At 33.8% G+C, this 15,504-nt stretch overlaps 3 protein-coding genes across 4 annotated transcripts; 2 read left to right on the top strand and 1 right to left on the bottom strand.

Annotated features, from left to right (window-relative positions):
- Positions 1-2,265: 2,265 nt before the first annotated feature.
- On the bottom strand, positions 2,266-6,801 carry LOC142524619 (putative inositol oxygenase). Of its 2 annotated transcripts, XM_075628657.1 has the most exons (11): positions 6,509-6,800; positions 6,182-6,281; positions 5,462-5,543; positions 5,148-5,352; positions 3,849-3,908; positions 3,701-3,753; positions 3,223-3,345; positions 3,040-3,109; positions 2,736-2,814; positions 2,552-2,633; positions 2,266-2,432 (listed from the first exon to the last, which is right to left on the bottom strand). In XM_075628657.1, the coding sequence occupies exons 1-11, from the start codon at positions 6,687-6,689 to the stop codon at positions 2,406-2,408; spliced, it is 1,062 nt and encodes a 353-aa protein (XP_075484772.1). In that variant the 5' UTR covers positions 6,690-6,800; the 3' UTR covers positions 2,266-2,405. The 2 variants fall into 2 exon arrangements, with proteins under 2 accessions (XP_075484772.1, XP_075484773.1); XM_075628658.1 differs by lacking the exon at positions 3,223-3,345 and having other exon boundaries at positions 6,509-6,801.
- A 1,144-nt stretch (positions 6,802-7,945) lies between these two features.
- LOC142524906 (vacuolar protein sorting-associated protein 60.1-like) lies at positions 7,946-12,196 on the top strand. Its single transcript, XM_075629064.1, has 7 exons — positions 7,946-8,139; positions 8,495-8,646; positions 9,425-9,518; positions 10,243-10,314; positions 10,412-10,523; positions 11,301-11,428; positions 11,971-12,196. Exons 1-7 carry the CDS (start codon positions 8,071-8,073, stop codon positions 12,022-12,024), a joined length of 681 nt encoding a protein of 226 aa, XP_075485179.1. The 5' UTR covers positions 7,946-8,070; the 3' UTR covers positions 12,025-12,196.
- Positions 12,197-13,739: 1,543 nt separating this feature from the next.
- LOC142524876 (uncharacterized protein At3g28850-like) lies at positions 13,740-15,195 on the top strand. The gene has a single exon (XM_075629019.1). The coding sequence runs from the start codon at positions 13,941-13,943 to the stop codon at positions 15,072-15,074; it is 1,134 nt and encodes a 377-aa protein (XP_075485134.1). The 5' UTR covers positions 13,740-13,940; the 3' UTR covers positions 15,075-15,195.
- Positions 15,196-15,504: the final 309 nt, after the last annotated feature.

Here is a 15,504-nt window from a genome sequence, read left to right as displayed (position 1 = left end):
TAAAATTTTTCTCTACTTGTACGATTTAGTTTCGATTTAGATACGTGTTTTTGTTTCAATTTATGGTTAATTTTTTTATTGTTAATTAAGAGAATGAGTATTATTATTATAGTTGTATTGTTAGTTTTTATAAAAAAATTTTAAATTATAAAAGTAAATTTTTTTTTTATTTTTACGCAAAATTTAGCGACGGTTTTGGAACTGTCGCGAAATAATAAAATTGTCGCTAAATTTAAACACCGTCGCTAAATTAGCGACAATTTTGAAGTTTTTTTCTGTCGCCGATTTGCGACTGGTTTTGTCAAAAACCGTCGCTAATATTTTTTTTACACTTTTCACAGCATACATTGCACGCTGCGGAAATGTGTATTAACAGCATACATATGCACGCCGTTGATAATAATATTAACAGCGTGCACATGCACGCCGCGGATAATCTTGAGCTTTTAACCGCTTGCAACTTTGCAGCGTGCAATGCGCGCTGTGGAAAGCCCATATGCGCGCTGCGGAAAAGCCATTTTTTTTGTAGTGTACTTATAGTTCCCAAGATTAGATGTTATTTTTTGCTAGATTTTGATGTACATTTTCCTATAGGATATTTAGTCTTTAAATTGCAATATAAAGAAGATGTAGGAAAATTAAACGAGGCCTAGAAAAATAGTGATTGGAGTTGTAATTATCTCCAAAAAGGATTGTAAAATGGAATTTGGAAAAGTTTAGGGGCCTTGAAATGGAGACAAAGTTTCCACATATTGATCTTTTTGCAGTCTTTTCTTTAGCAAAAGAAAAGGTATATAAATTATCCTTTTAAATATTGTCACTATCTTGCATTCATAAAGCCTTTTGCTTTCTATAATACATCGCAACTCATTTTTGCATCAAAATAATGGAAGCCTCGGATCTCATCAAACTCCCTCCCACCAATATTTATTAGAATAGGTCTCTTGTGAAACGGTCTCATGAATCTTTATCTATGAGACGGATCAACCCTACCGATATTCACAATAAAAAGTAATACTCATAGCATAAAAAATAATATTTTTCATGGATGACCCAAATAAGATATCTCTCTCACAGAATACGACCCGTGAGACCGTGTCACATAAATTTTTGCATATTTATCATGAAATCATATGTCCTATCTTGTCTCATATATATTCAATGCAAAATAAAAATTTAGACTTCCAAAAAAATTAAAATTAATTAATCATAATTAATCATAATTATAATGAATAAATTTAAATATTATTTGATGGAGAAATTGTTGTTAGACAGATGAAAATGAGGTAATTAGGGGTGTGATGTGATGTTATGAAACCTTTTTTGCTTTCACAAAAAACAATGAATGCCTTGGATCCCTCAAAACAAATCATAAGATTCACTATGATTTTGGATTTGGTAACAAATAACCAAGAAAAAAAAGAAAAGAAAAGTGTAATTCAGATTGTGTTGTGGGGGCTATTTCCCAGCTTAGATGGATAGGGTTCATGACTTGGTCAAAAAAGGGAAATTCACACTAAAGAAAAAAGGTAAACGAGAATGTTTTCTTTTTTCTTTTCAAAAAAAAAAAAAAATGGGTGTGCTGTAATAATTGTTCTGATCATTTTTTAAAAAATACAAAAGGAGAAATACTAATAAGACTATAAGAGCAGGCCAATGATGTAATGTGTGGTTTTAATTTGATTTGGGCGCGATGGTAGTTTGTTCAACGTTGGTAATAAGTTTTTTTTAGTTGAAAAAAAATTGTTATAATTGAGTTTTGAATCTGAAACCTCACACAAATATACATGTTATTCAAACTTGAGAGGAAGGACAATAAAAGTTTCATCCTCGAGAAATGGATTATCTGGTTTCCTTTGTACTTATGAGAGAACCTGCACATTCGGCAAAACTAACAATTACAACGGCTAGTAAATTCAGCAGCAGTAGTAGCAGAAATTAAGCATCTGCAAGCATTGTGCAACAACTTACATTTTCAACCGTCGAAAATTCAATATCTCACACTATTTCAATAACCTCCCAATTAATGTTCATTATTTGACATTATTTTTGCTAGACTTTTGTTATTATTTTGAATCTGTAAAGACAATATAACTTCAGTGTTATGAATGAAAGACTAGTTTTCGAGTTTTTGAAATATGTGACTTCCGAGGTTTGTTGTTTTCAAATGCATATTTGAGAGCAATGTCGGTATCAATCATCTCGGTTCGAGGGAATGACAATACTAGCATAATAATTAATTTTCGGATGGAAAAAAAAACCCAATAGAAGTCGATGTGCATTTATTTTCTCGGAACTCATTCAAGAGAGAATGATACAATATCATTCATTAAAACAAAAATATCAATCTTCAAAAGAAAACACAAATATTCTCTAAACCAGCCATGCAAAGGTTGAATGATTTTTCACCACTTGAGCTTTGATGGGAAATACTGTATCAGAGGAAATAATAATAATAATAAATCCACATTTTATTAAATTATTCCAAACAAATATAATCAAGAAAACGTGTATTATATAATAAAAATTTATAAATAAAATGAAAATTCACCTTCTGAATGAGGGAGATGTAGTATGGCTTAACTTTCTCCACATCAATATTGACGTTGCTTTTGCTATAAAGATCATATTTGCTTCCACAATTTATTTAATTATTCACATCCAATATATATCGTTAGTTTGAATTCACAATAAATTATAATAAATAAAACCCATAAAACAAAAATAAGGCTTACTTGAATATTTGGAGCCATTTTAAGTTTTCAAAATCCTCTTCATTCATTAGGTGCCCATACGCTCCCGACCCATGCAATGCTTAATTACCATATTGACCCAAAATTATTAAAATTAAGTATATGCAAACATTAACTATAAACACACGTATGTAGGATCCAGCGTTTGTCGCTTTACTAAAAGCTATAGCTGGTGATAATTGTGCAACTCAGATCTTTTAAACTGCATGACAACCTAAGCATCAAGATTCAATCGCTCTACCTAACATAAACAATTATTATACCTCAACAATATATTAATACTTACAATAAAATGAATGATATCGGATAACAAATAATGCAGCTGATGGTAAGGTGGTATTGTTTTCCTTAGCGACCTGAAATATGAAGACATATATGTATAACATAGACTAAAACGAATTTTTTTAAATAAAAAATTATTGAACTCGAGAAAATATATATACATATATATATATATATATATACATACCAAGTACATGTAGTCATCGTGGCCCCATGACATTTTTATACAGTCTAGTCCACATCCTTCGGAATAAATTCCAAACTTAGTGTTGTAAGCAATATTTTTGTGATCAGAGTTGTCTTTAAAGAACTGCAAAGCCATTTTGGTACATTTACTATAGGTTATATTTGCATAAATTTATTTTGCGTTCGACGAGGAGTAATTATTCATATATCTCAATATTATTAAAATATGTGTGTCTTTCAAGTATTAATAGAAGTTGACATCATGTTGATGATCGAATGACCAAAATTGAACCACATTATATGACGATAACTACTTCAGATGTAGCATAAAAAACTCCAGATTTATGCATTTCTGCTCCTAATTTTGCTGTTTATTATAACTAAGGCGGATTTATCATTAACTTTTGGCAAAATTATAGAGCAATAAAAAAAGACTATGGTAATTTCATTCATGGTGTGTATTAGTTAGACATACGTACCTGGTAATGAATAATGGACTCATCGAATGCGCAGCCTAGAGGGAATGTGTCACCTATGCATAATATACAAGATATATAGGGCTATTATATTAGAATATTATAAAATATTTTATGGATATTCATAAAATTCTAAAATAAAATTTCTCACCAACAACTGCCCATTGTGGGAGACCTCCAAAACTTGGAAGAAGAAGAACTTTTCCAAGATCTATGACATTATGAACATAAATAGTCAAGAACTCAAAATCAGTTCAAAATCTCATTGTAATCTCTAAAGACTACTTCATATAATCGAAATTTTCGTCGGTCAAGAAGTTAGATAAACAAACACGAATAAAAACGCATAATTACTCATATATAAACGAAGGAGAATCGATTTATTCATCTGAGTCAGACTTGAGGAAGAGGCCTAAGAGACCTCCGCCTCAGGCAGAGCCTTGCAGGGGGAAAAAATTAAATAATTATAGGTTATTTAAGTCCAAAATTAATTTTATTCTTTAAAAGTTAACCTAAAAATTGTGCAACTATATAAATGGACCAAAAATATACACTCCCATGTTTTAAATCCCGGCCCTGGTAAGAATATGACATGTGTTCTCTTTCTTCCATGGGTTGCGTCATCTAACATTAGTCTTCTTTTATTTTGAAAAATGACCATATGATGTATTTCAATACACGGAGATTTTTAACATGTTCACTTATTTAATAGACGAGTGTCACCTCAGTAGTGGACACAGAGGTGTGGACGATAAGTGTGCAACATATACACCCAACGTGCACACTTTACGTGAGCATCTATTGGATGTAATAAATCATATCAAAATTGTACATTCAATAGTTGATGTGATATTGTACATTCAATAGTTGAGTATCACCTCATCGGTGCTCACATAAAGTGTGTTCGGTGGGTATATGTTGCACACTTATCGTGCACACCTCTGTGTCCACTACTGAGGTGACACTCATATATTAGATGAGTGAACATGTTTGGGGACAACTTAACAAAACTGTACATATACCACCACTGAACTAACATAGTTGATACACGACATAGTCACATAACAAAACTATATTCATCTATATATACAAGCTGCTTAATTGGGCAAAAGATTACATTTAGTCTAATTCAAACACACACAATCCCAAGATTCTATCCAAAGTGAACTTTGACTTATTTGGCTGTGTTTGGTCTTGATTGATGTATAGACATTTATCTTGGTGCAATGTTACTTGTTCATATATTTTTATTGTCCTGACAAAATATCCTGAATGACCCAAATTAAATATCCGTCTCACATTAGTTTTTGTGTATTTTGAATATTTGATATTTTTAAATCTTATACAAGTCTTTTAGTGGGGGAAACATATGATTATTAATTTAAATAAAGGTGGTGAGAGTTTAATATTTGAGGTTCAAGTACACGCACCGATCTTGAGTAGTAGTTACCATGAATAAGGGCAGTCAAGTGTAACCAATCTTGATTGGGGTAGTCTTTTCTGATGGCCTCGGCAGCTTGCAGCAAATGTTGAATCTGCGGTGCATCCAAATCAGGATCACTTTCATCCACCACTTGGTTTAGAAGCTCGCAGCATTCCCATATGCTCATTTCTATTCTATCCAATTTTCCGTATATTTCCCTCATTCCCATCACCTGAAATCAATCGATTCAACGAGTGTCTTTATTTTTTAATCAATCACTGGGAATATATGTGTGTTGACCAAACGATGATTGATATGAAATGATTATCAGGTGTGCTTACAAAATCATATGTTTGGTTGAGATGATTCAGTAGATATATTTCCGCCACGCTCTCTTTTCTTTCACTTCCGGCTTCATAATCCCTGTCATTTTTTACACACAGACAGAATCAGTACCCACTGCTTAGCATTTATAGACCTTTTTTTTAAAACCTAAACATCTGATTATTCTTGTCCAAATCTATATTTATCTAATAATTCATTTATATCTGATTCAAATTCAAAATTAATGACAGATTCATCTTCATCCGATATAAATTGATTGAATAATATGCTGAACAATCTTTTTTAAAAAAATTCTATATATCATATTAGACGACTGCTTAGACAGATTTTGAGCCGCTCAGGCAATGACTAGGCACCTTATGCTGCCGATTTTTTTAACATCGTCTAGGAGATGTTTTTTAGAATACTGGAATAAGTTAACATTTATTTTATTAAAGTTTAATCATTATATATGTCTTTTCGCTATTTTGGCCGTTCATTTCTTGAATTTCAATCTTAGTCTATTTCTTTATTTTTTTGTAATTTTGATCATTTTCCGTATGGAGCTGATTAGGTACGGATACAACACACACAAACGCTTCTAATGCCATGTAATCATCCTATTTGACTGAAATTGCAAAACAAAATCAATATTTTTTTTAAAAAAAATGTGAGATAATGAACTAAGATTCAATTTTCTAAAATTATAGATTTTATGCAAATATAATCTATAATACCTGAATGAATTGCCATAGGAGTTTCGAATAGGAACTTCAATTCCCGCATTCAAATGATCGGTTTCAGAAACCACCTTTTGTTGTACCTCTGTTTCCACCCCTGATGAAAAGATATGTAGCCGATTTTTTATATTGCATATATCTAATTATACCATTAAATGTTTCTCACATGTTTCACCATTTATACACGATCCATATTCCTTTAAATTACAAAAAAATACAGTATATATTCAGTTAGTGCAAGTTTAACAAGTAAAATACAGAGCACTAGTCGAAGCAAAGTGCTTGAAATATAACAAGGAGGTGACCAAAAACATGCCAATGTACCTGAGGAATGGTTTCCGGCCGATGATATCGGAGTGATCAAGGTACTTTTCATGTTCAGAGAGTGGGGAGAGATAGGAGGAAAGGGGATCATGTTTCCCCAAGAAAATGAGGAAGCAGAGGCCAAATTTGCTGCACTAATCATTGTTTTAGAATGGAGATGCTGTAAATTGATTGAAGACATTATAAAGACAGAGATGAATAGGATTGATGGTTTTTGGCATGAAAGAGTGTTTTGCTAGGAATCTTGAAATGCGAAAAGTTTAATCAATTCAACCCTCTTTTAGTGTGATACGCATTATGAATGAGTTTAAAGATGAGAGTGTTCAATTTGTGACATCCTATTGCACACACGAAAGATGTGTGGTGCGATGGTTAGATACAATGGCGGAGCCAGAAATATGGCCCTGCCCGAATTAGAATTTTAAACTCTATAATCTCTTAATATTTTAAATTGATATACCCGGACTAATATCGTATTATTTCAAAATTATACAAAATTTACATATGAATTTTTTTTAAAAAAAAAATTGGATCACCCGTCATGTGGCTCCGCCCCTTGTTAGATAAGTAAATATTGTCGAAACTCATGTTCAAGGCCTAAGTGGTTATAATTTTAAATATAAAATCTAAGCATTGTTATAATTTTTTCTTAATTTGAGAAAAGGGTTTGAGTGATAAAATCTATACCAGTTTTTGATAGTTTTATTACACAACTAAAATATTCATTACATGGTAGAAAATAAGATTTTAATAAATTATTATAAGACATTTATATTATGAATTACTTCACATGTGGACTGAAATAAACCAGTATTGCAAATGAATAACTGAATTTCACACTATCACCCGCAACCAAATGAATGCAAGAAAATATTCGAAACATCGAGAATGGATCTTTCAGTACCTATTTGTACACTTTCTTGACATATTTTTTAGTTATGCACGTCGCAGTGAGTGCATGAAAAAAACACACTGTATTTTTCGAAATTCTTGTTTGATTTACATTCTCTTGCAGCTTGTAGCAACACACTATATTTTTCGCGTTTTCATGTGGAATATTTGGAAAAGTGTGATGTTCTCCGAGCTTTTGGCCTTTGATAAAAACACACATCGGGTGTGGAAAATATGAGATAGTCTGTGCTATAATAACCGGCGAACTAGAGTTTTAAACTCTAAAATTTTTAATATTTTTCTCGTTTTATAAAAACACTTAAAAAGATTTTTATGAATTTTCAATCAAGAAATTAAAACATTTTGTCGTGCTAAATCTAAAATATGCGGACTATATTTAATGTTTCATATCTTTGTCAAATAATTTAATTAAAATTATAAGAATATAGTTGTTGTCAATACTCAATAATATATCAACTAATTGTTTTAATAGATCCGGTTCCTATCGGGTTCAAATCCGAGTCTAATTAGAGTAAGCCCGACCCATTTGGATGAAATCGAAAATATTCGATCTCCTTTTGCTTTTACACCGCTTCCGTTTGATCAGCGGAGTTCCGCTGCGTTGATTTCCTTTGAAATTTGTTTGTCATTCATTTCCGGTTAGAGAGAAGATGAGGCGAGTTTTTGGTGCGAAGAAAGAGAAAGAACCACAGCCATCACTTCAAGAATCCTCCGACCGGGTATGTAGTTTTAGTAATTCTGAATTCAATTTTACTCAAGGGTTTGGGGGATTCACCGAATTGCCGTGGTTGTCTTTTTGTCGAATTTTATGAGTCGATCTCTGTTCTGTGCATTAGCGTCCATATGGCATTTAATGTATTTCTCTGGTATCAGTATTGCTGATTTTCTGGTTTAAGTTTGGTTGTAGTTTCCAGACATAAATGTAATTCGTGCCCCCTTATGAACACGTGTTTCTCTTCGTAGACTCACCATTCTATATTTTTCTCTAGCGAATCAAATTTGTGTGATTTTGTTCCGTAGTTGAGTAATTACTCTGTTGGATAACTAATCATGCGCAGATGACTTTAATTTCAGATAAATAAAAGAGGTGATACTATTGACGAGAAGATAAAAAAACTTGATACTGAACTTGCTAGATACAAAGATCAGATCAAGAAAACTCGACCCGGTCCAGCACAAGAAGCTGTCAAAGCTAGAGCCACGAGGGTTCTCAAGCAAAAGAGAATGTGAGTTACTTCCTTTATGTAATTGGTTATTAGTTTCCGTTGCTACTCTGTCCACATTTTGGTAATCGAATTATTCTTCTTGCTAACGGTTTAGATGGGTAATTTTCATTTTGACATGAGGCGATATAAGTGATTTCTTAAAGAAAGTCGATCGCCGAGCATTGGGTTTCATTGGATTTGATTTTTATATGTTTGTACCTTTGATTATAAGAAGTTGGAAGCTAGGCTCCAGTCCGAAGTTATCTACAATGATGATTTGAAATCCAGCTCAGATGCGAACTGTTGATCTCGTCACCCACTCTGTTGCCCTGTTTTATTTTGGATCAAAACTTCTGTAGTAAACATAACCCTTTGTTTATCTGCATCGATGATTAGAAATCCAGCTCATATGTCAACTGTTGGTTCCCATCACCCAGTCTGTTTCCCTGTTTTAGTTAGGCTCAAAACCGACCTAGTGAACATAACCCTTTATTTATCTTACGAACTGTTTGACCCAGCTGATGTGAAGTACGGGGTCGGAAAGCAGTTTGTCGTTTAGTGAAAGTGTTGGATTTGAGTCTTCACAACTCTTTTCAATTTTTCGAGCCCGATGTGTTCTGAAAATAAAGATGGAGGATGAAAAAAAGCTTGGTATTTTGTTGATTGCCAGTGCGCAATATTAAGGAAGTTAACATCCACTAAAACACACTTTACGTATTACTTGAATTGCAACATACAAATAGTGTCAGGTCACTCACGTTTTAATAAAATTAACAGTTTTTGAAATTTATTCGAACAGGTATGAAGGTCAACGCGATATGCTATTCAATCAGACATTCAACCTAGATCAAGTTGCCTTTGCGGCAGATGGAATCAAAGATGCCCAACAAACAGTATGTTTTAGAGATCTTCCATTTGCTGTGTTCTCCTTGATGATTCCATGTCAAAATGCACACTCAATCCATTCCCCGTTTTCCCATGGTTTTTTCTAGGAGAATTAAATGGTTTTGTTCAATTTTCGGATATGCGTTTTGTAGAAATGGAATGTCATAGATATTTGTATTATAGATTGTGTTGTTTATGTATCCACAGCCCTGATCAACAGATCTTCTGCATGATATTGATCTACTGTTGACTTATTTTATGGTTTAGAACATTTGTTTTGTTGTGGTCTAAAGCAAATTGTTTTCTTTATGTTTGTTTTACTCTTTGCATTTAGCCTGTCAATTCTGGAGCTTTGTGATGAATACCTTATAGAACAAATTATGATCCTGTCATCGAGTATCACTTTTCTGGGTTCATCAAATTCACAGAACAATGTCTTTTCCTTGTTAGCACCCCACAGGGAAAAGTTCAAGACTTGTGAGGCGGAGCTTATTCTGTAACGTGATTGGTAACTGCTGCCTACCTCCTTAGAGGTAGGGGGATCACCCATTTGTCATGAAGAAGGGGACTTCTGTTGTGATATTTTGTGACTAATCCTGCAGTAGTAATCTGATATGCTATCATGTGCCTATCAAAGATGCAAATGTTTTCTTGGTTGGCACTTTTAGAAACTCAGATACATTTGTTTATCACTTATGCTATTTATAACTAGTTACATCACATGTTTTCAAGATGTCTGCTTTGAAGTCGGCGAATAAAGAGCTCAAAGGAATGATGAAGACTGTGAAAATTCAAGATGTAGATGTTTGTGCCTCACTCCTAACACCCTTTCTCATTTAAGCAAAGGATTTTTTGTTTGATATTTTTCTTATATTTCCTAGTGGAATTTGATTTTTTGTAGTACTTACAAGATGAAATGTTGGACCTCATGGATGTGAGCAATGACCTCCAAGAGTCTCTTGGTAGAAGCTATAATGTACCTGATGACGTTGATGAGGATGAACTGTTGTATGGTAAAGTTGAATCTAAACTCCCTTTATTATTCGAAATCAATAGCATTTTTGTATTTTGATGAAGGGTGTTGATCGATGTGATTGTTTGCATTGATGAAATACTAGAATTGTACTTCTGGATAAATAATGAGAATATGAAAATTTAAGCTGCTTATGCTTTCATTCCATCTAATGATAAACTTGGTTCTTATTCCAAACATTGTGCTATATTAAGATGATCGACCACCCGTCTTCAAATTTCCATCGAGGGGTTCATGTGATAAATTCTTATCTTTCTTGCTTTGTAAATGTGCAAAAAGATGTTTTTATACCCTCTAATCAATTGATGGTGATAATAATTGTTTTGATTTGATGTTGAGTGACATATATTAAAGTACTTGCTTTGAATTTATGTGTCCCATTAGACAATAAACATTAGCTAAATGTTTGTTTCTAAGTTTTGCTGCAATCATCAAATCCTCGGAAAGAGAAGAAAATTTAATCTCCGGAACAGAGTGAATAAATGATGTCACTCTTGCTTCTTTTTGCATGTAAGTGTAAGTATCAGATTCTTCCACTAAATGAAACATGGATCACACATCCAAGCCTTTAAAGTAGTAGAGGAATATAAATCTGAATCAGGGGATCTGGAGCCCAACAACTTGGTGCACGGGGAGAGCTAGAATTTCTTCCTAATTCTCACCGGCATGCTATGCTAGGTTTCAGGCTAAGTGGTGTCTTTGGATGCTTCAGAGATTCTGCATTCCTTGAATGAACATTTTTTGTATGTTTATTCAGAGCTTGATGCTCTAGAAGCAGACATGAGTTTTGAAACTGAAAGTGATGGAGTCCCTGCATATCTTCAACCTGACAAGCAAGCAGAACTCGATTTTCCATCAGCACCAACGGGCAAAGCAAATGTGCAGGTAACTTTTTTTTCCCAAATCAAAAGTTTTTTCTTTTCTTTTCTTTTTTCTTCTTCCTGTAAAAGTTGTTTTTTGTTATGCTAGATTGCAGTAGTTTTAGCTAATTTTATTTTGCATATTTGAAAATATCTTCACTGATGTTCGAGAGATAATTGGAAGATAACCTTATTTGTATAAGGTTACTTATCATGTCTACGTCTTTGAGTACCCCGGTCTACTGTTTTTTTATCATTTCAAAGCTTGAGTTTTGGCACAGGAGGAATAACAATTGTAAAATTTATGTGATATATCCTATCTCATTAGTTTGAAATAAGAACCAAGTTTAATCGCAATGCACCATATACAAGAGCAACACCTCCTGCAGTGTATATTATTCGAAAAATACATTAAAATGTGCCTGAAAGAGAAATACGTGAGGGGACCTGGGCATCGCAGTTTGTAGGTTTATGCATTATTCTAAATTTTATGCACCATTTCTTGTTATTGTATATTTTGTTACGGCCATCTCTATCCTATCCTTGAGACACTTTTCTGCTTGACAGGCTGTGGATGAACTAGGATTACTTTCTGTTCCTCAAGCATCACTCCGAGGTTAGAGATCGAGTTGCAGACCTTTGTTAAATATCAAATGTAATATTTCGTCTGTCCCTATATAGGTATTCTGAATTTTCATGGTTGTTTGACACAAATATTGGTATTGGATGATGTGAAACATACAGAACTCGTGATAAAACGAAAGCAAATGTTAGAATAAATATATTTTGTTGATGTCCGATTTGAATCATCAACTTAAACCGAGCCATCTTTTTAAAATCAGAACTCGAATAGTTGCCATATCTTTCAATTTGAGTTTTTAAAAATCAGAACTTTATCCCCTGAAACAATGTACAAGTTATTTTAAACAAACAAAAAGCACCAGCACCATTAAACGATTGCCTAGTTAGACCTAACTTGCGGACATTATCTTCATGATAAATCAAATGAGCGAGAACCGACAGAACTTGTATGAGCATCAAACCGGTGCATCGAATTACATAGCAATCAAGTTCAGTATTATATTCAAAATTCACCAACATTTTGCTTGCACTCAATCCAGTGAACACTAGGTGCTTGAGAAGAATATGGACTATTAGCTGAGGGAGGGGAGAGGGAGAGGGAGAGGGAGAGGAGATGGGCTCAAATTCGGTGCAATATCTATGACCTTTTCTTCAACAATAACACGGACTTGTCGCCCCAATCTGCAGTAATTGGAAATATTACATATAAAATAGAATACCCCCTTTTCTGTAACATCAACTACAGCTGGTCCATCCACGAAGGCCCTGAAGGGTTGATTTGTGCTGCAACTATCATATTCCCCTCTCGACACTTGGTTCACATCGTAAAGCCCTGAATCGAAGTCGAAATCTGTATGGAAATTAAAATGAAATAGAGAGATGTATCAGGCATGTCATTCAAATTTAAAGAAGAAGAAGAAGAATAAGTTTCATAGATGGCAGTTAATAATTTTGTAGTGTGCGTGACGGTTAAGAAAAAATCTCATATACAGTAGTGTCGATGCTACCTGGGGGGCAGTGCCTCCACAGGATCTGGGCCATTGATTTTAAAGAAATTGATGGACCCCACATATGCGTGGTTAAAATTGGGTCTTTGATCTTCTCATGGGGGCAGTGCCCTACAAGGTAGGGATGAAATATTCCCCGCCTCTTTGAATTCTTTTTAAAAACCGGCCACATATGAAAATTTAAAGAAATCGGATTTCATAAAATTTAGAAGTGCAATGCGCCTTAAATATGCCACTTGAATGAAATTAAAACTAATGTATTGATGCACGTCTTATACAATATCTTTTATAATTTATTTTGTTTATATTTAAATGCAGATTAAAATATAATTATAAGAAATACTGAGAAACTATACTGCAATTTTGATATATGAATTTAAAAAAAAAAATCAATTAAAAATTGAGCTTACAACCTAATGCTTAGAAAACTAAAGATCTATCCGCTGAGCTACATGTGACTTGCTTTAAAATTTTAACACTTTATTTATATATATAATTATTGAAACAGACTATGACAATGTGATTTGCTTTAAATTTTTAAGACTCTTTTTATATATATAATTATTAAATAGATCATGACATCAAAATTTAGTTATTTTAGACATCTCAAACTTGATAATATAGTATAGATGATATAAATATGAAATTTGACCTTAAAAAAATGAAAAATAATGGTAATTAATCGGCAAACCAGCTCAATGCACCGTTTCCCACCTAATCGTTTTCAAATAAAAGAAGGAACTGCATATCTTTCTAGCCGTTGACGCCTGCCACATTATCTCCTCTCTTGCATCCACACCCAACAAAATTTTGTTTCTTTTTAATCCTCAAACCTGTAAAATCCATTTTAAACTCTTGATCGTCCCTCGGATTCTGTTTCTCAATAGCTCAAAATCTTGGATCCCACCTCAGAATTCGCATATCTGAATCAGTAGAGGTGGACAAAAAATGAAAGGAGTCAAAGGGAAGCTGATGAAGAAATTTCAGACAATCAAAGAAATTGGGTACTTGAAAACTGAGAGAATCCTTCAGGTAAATGTGTTAGATTATGGTTTTTATACATCCAATTCGATTAAGGGTCCCGCGACTGGTTCGCCTTTGATGGCCATTCAGAAAAAACCTGTAAACCAACTATTTGATGACAAGTTTCAAGTTGAAGAACCTAGTATCGTTGATGTACCAGAGCTTATGAAAGGCCTTGATGATGATCAAGAATTGAAATTTCCGGCCGATAGTGATGATAAAGAAAATATCCGGCCGGAAATGAAGGAGAAAAACCTCAATGATTCGAAAGAAAATTCGTGGTTAATCAATACATGGAGGTCCAAAGATGAGATCTTGGAGGGTAATGAACTCCGGGAAATCCAGAGGGAAACGGTTCCTTTATCAGAGATTGATGTGTCGTCTTTCAGGCGGCCAGATTTGGATTCGAGGACCCTTTTTGATCCCAAACTTCTTGCAGCTTTCGAGCAGGCGGTTATGGAAGTTAAGGCCCTAGAAGCAGAGAGGAGATCAAGAAATATGGTAAAATTCTTCCAAGAAAATGATGGTACTGAACAACCCCCAATAAAATCCCGAAAATTGGAGGAAACCACCGATCCCCTACATGAATTTGAAGAGAAGTGCCCACCAGGGGGGAGCGACTCAGTCGTTCTTTACACAACCGGCCTAAGAGGGGTACGAAAAACATTCGAGGACTGCCATAGGATCAGATCTTTGTTAGAAAATCTTAGAATCTTGTTCTGGGAGAGAGACATATCAATGCATTCGGAGTTTAAGGAAGAACTGTGGGTGATTTTGGGTACCAAAGAAGTTCCCCCAAGATTGTTTATAAAGGGAAGATACATAGGAGGAGCCGAAGAAGTGTTGTCATTGCATGAATTGGGGAAACTAAGGCCACTTTTTGAAGGGATTCCAATTGATAGGAGTGAAGGGCCTTGTGAAGGGTGTGGTGGGATAAGGTTCATTGTGTGTTTTAATTGCAATGGCAGCCATAAAATAATGGTCGAAGGAGGTTTTGAGGCAATAATTTGCTCGGAATGTAATGAGAATGGGGTGATTATATGCCCATTTTGTTGTTGAATTATTGTTCAAATGTTGTTAATCTGTGCAGGGATGATATATTCTTTCATTTGTTAATAAAGGGTGTGGGTAGTGTGACTTGGGAGATTTGACTTCCATTCTTGTGTACTATATTTTTTTGATTCATTTTAAATACATGTTAGAATCATATATTTATTTACCCAAATAGATTGTTGCAGATTACCTAAGTGATGCAATGCAATCCCTTGGCACAGTGATAAAAGGTGAGACCCAAGATCTATATGGTCTTGAGTTCAAATCTCACTTGAGCAGCCGTTAAATTAGTTAAAAAATTCATTTATATGTGATGTATAAAAAAATCAATTAATTTAACTCCACATCTTTTGTGACATGTAGTATTTTGTATACATTTTATGAAACTTTTTAGAATTAAAAAAAGAAAATGACGTAAAAGACGAGTTTTGTAATA

Source organism: Primulina tabacum, chromosome 14, assembly GCF_025594145.1.
Source record: "Primulina tabacum isolate GXHZ01 chromosome 14, ASM2559414v2, whole genome shotgun sequence".
Lineage (NCBI taxonomy): Eukaryota > Viridiplantae > Streptophyta > Magnoliopsida > Lamiales > Gesneriaceae > Primulina > Primulina tabacum.
This window is presented reverse-complemented; position numbering and strand designations above follow the sequence as displayed.

Coding starts and splice junctions, on each gene's coding strand:
- LOC142524876 (XM_075629019.1), top strand. CDS start 13,941: ATGAAAGGAGTCAAAGGGAAGCTGATGAAGAAATTTCAGACAATCAAA.
- LOC142524906 (XM_075629064.1), top strand. CDS start 8,071: ATGAGGCGAGTTTTTGGTGCGAAGAAAGAGAAAGAACCACAGCCATCA. Junction 8,647..9,424: donor GTTCTCAAGCAAAAGAGAAT/GTGAGTTACTTC, acceptor TTATTCGAACAG/GTATGAAGGTCAACGCGATA. Junction 10,315..10,411: donor TGAAAATTCAAGATGTAGAT/GTTTGTGCCTCA, acceptor GATTTTTTGTAG/TACTTACAAGATGAAATGTT.
- LOC142524619 (XM_075628657.1), bottom strand. CDS start 6,689: ATGTCTTCAATCAATTTACAGCATCTCCATTCTAAAACAATGATTAGT. Junction 5,353..5,461: donor TCAACCAAACATATGATTTT/GTAAGCACACCT, acceptor GATTGATTTCAG/GTGATGGGAATGAGGGAAAT. Junction 2,433..2,551: donor ACATCTCCCTCATTCAGAAG/GTGAATTTTCAT, acceptor CCTCTGATACAG/TATTTCCCATCAAAGCTCAA.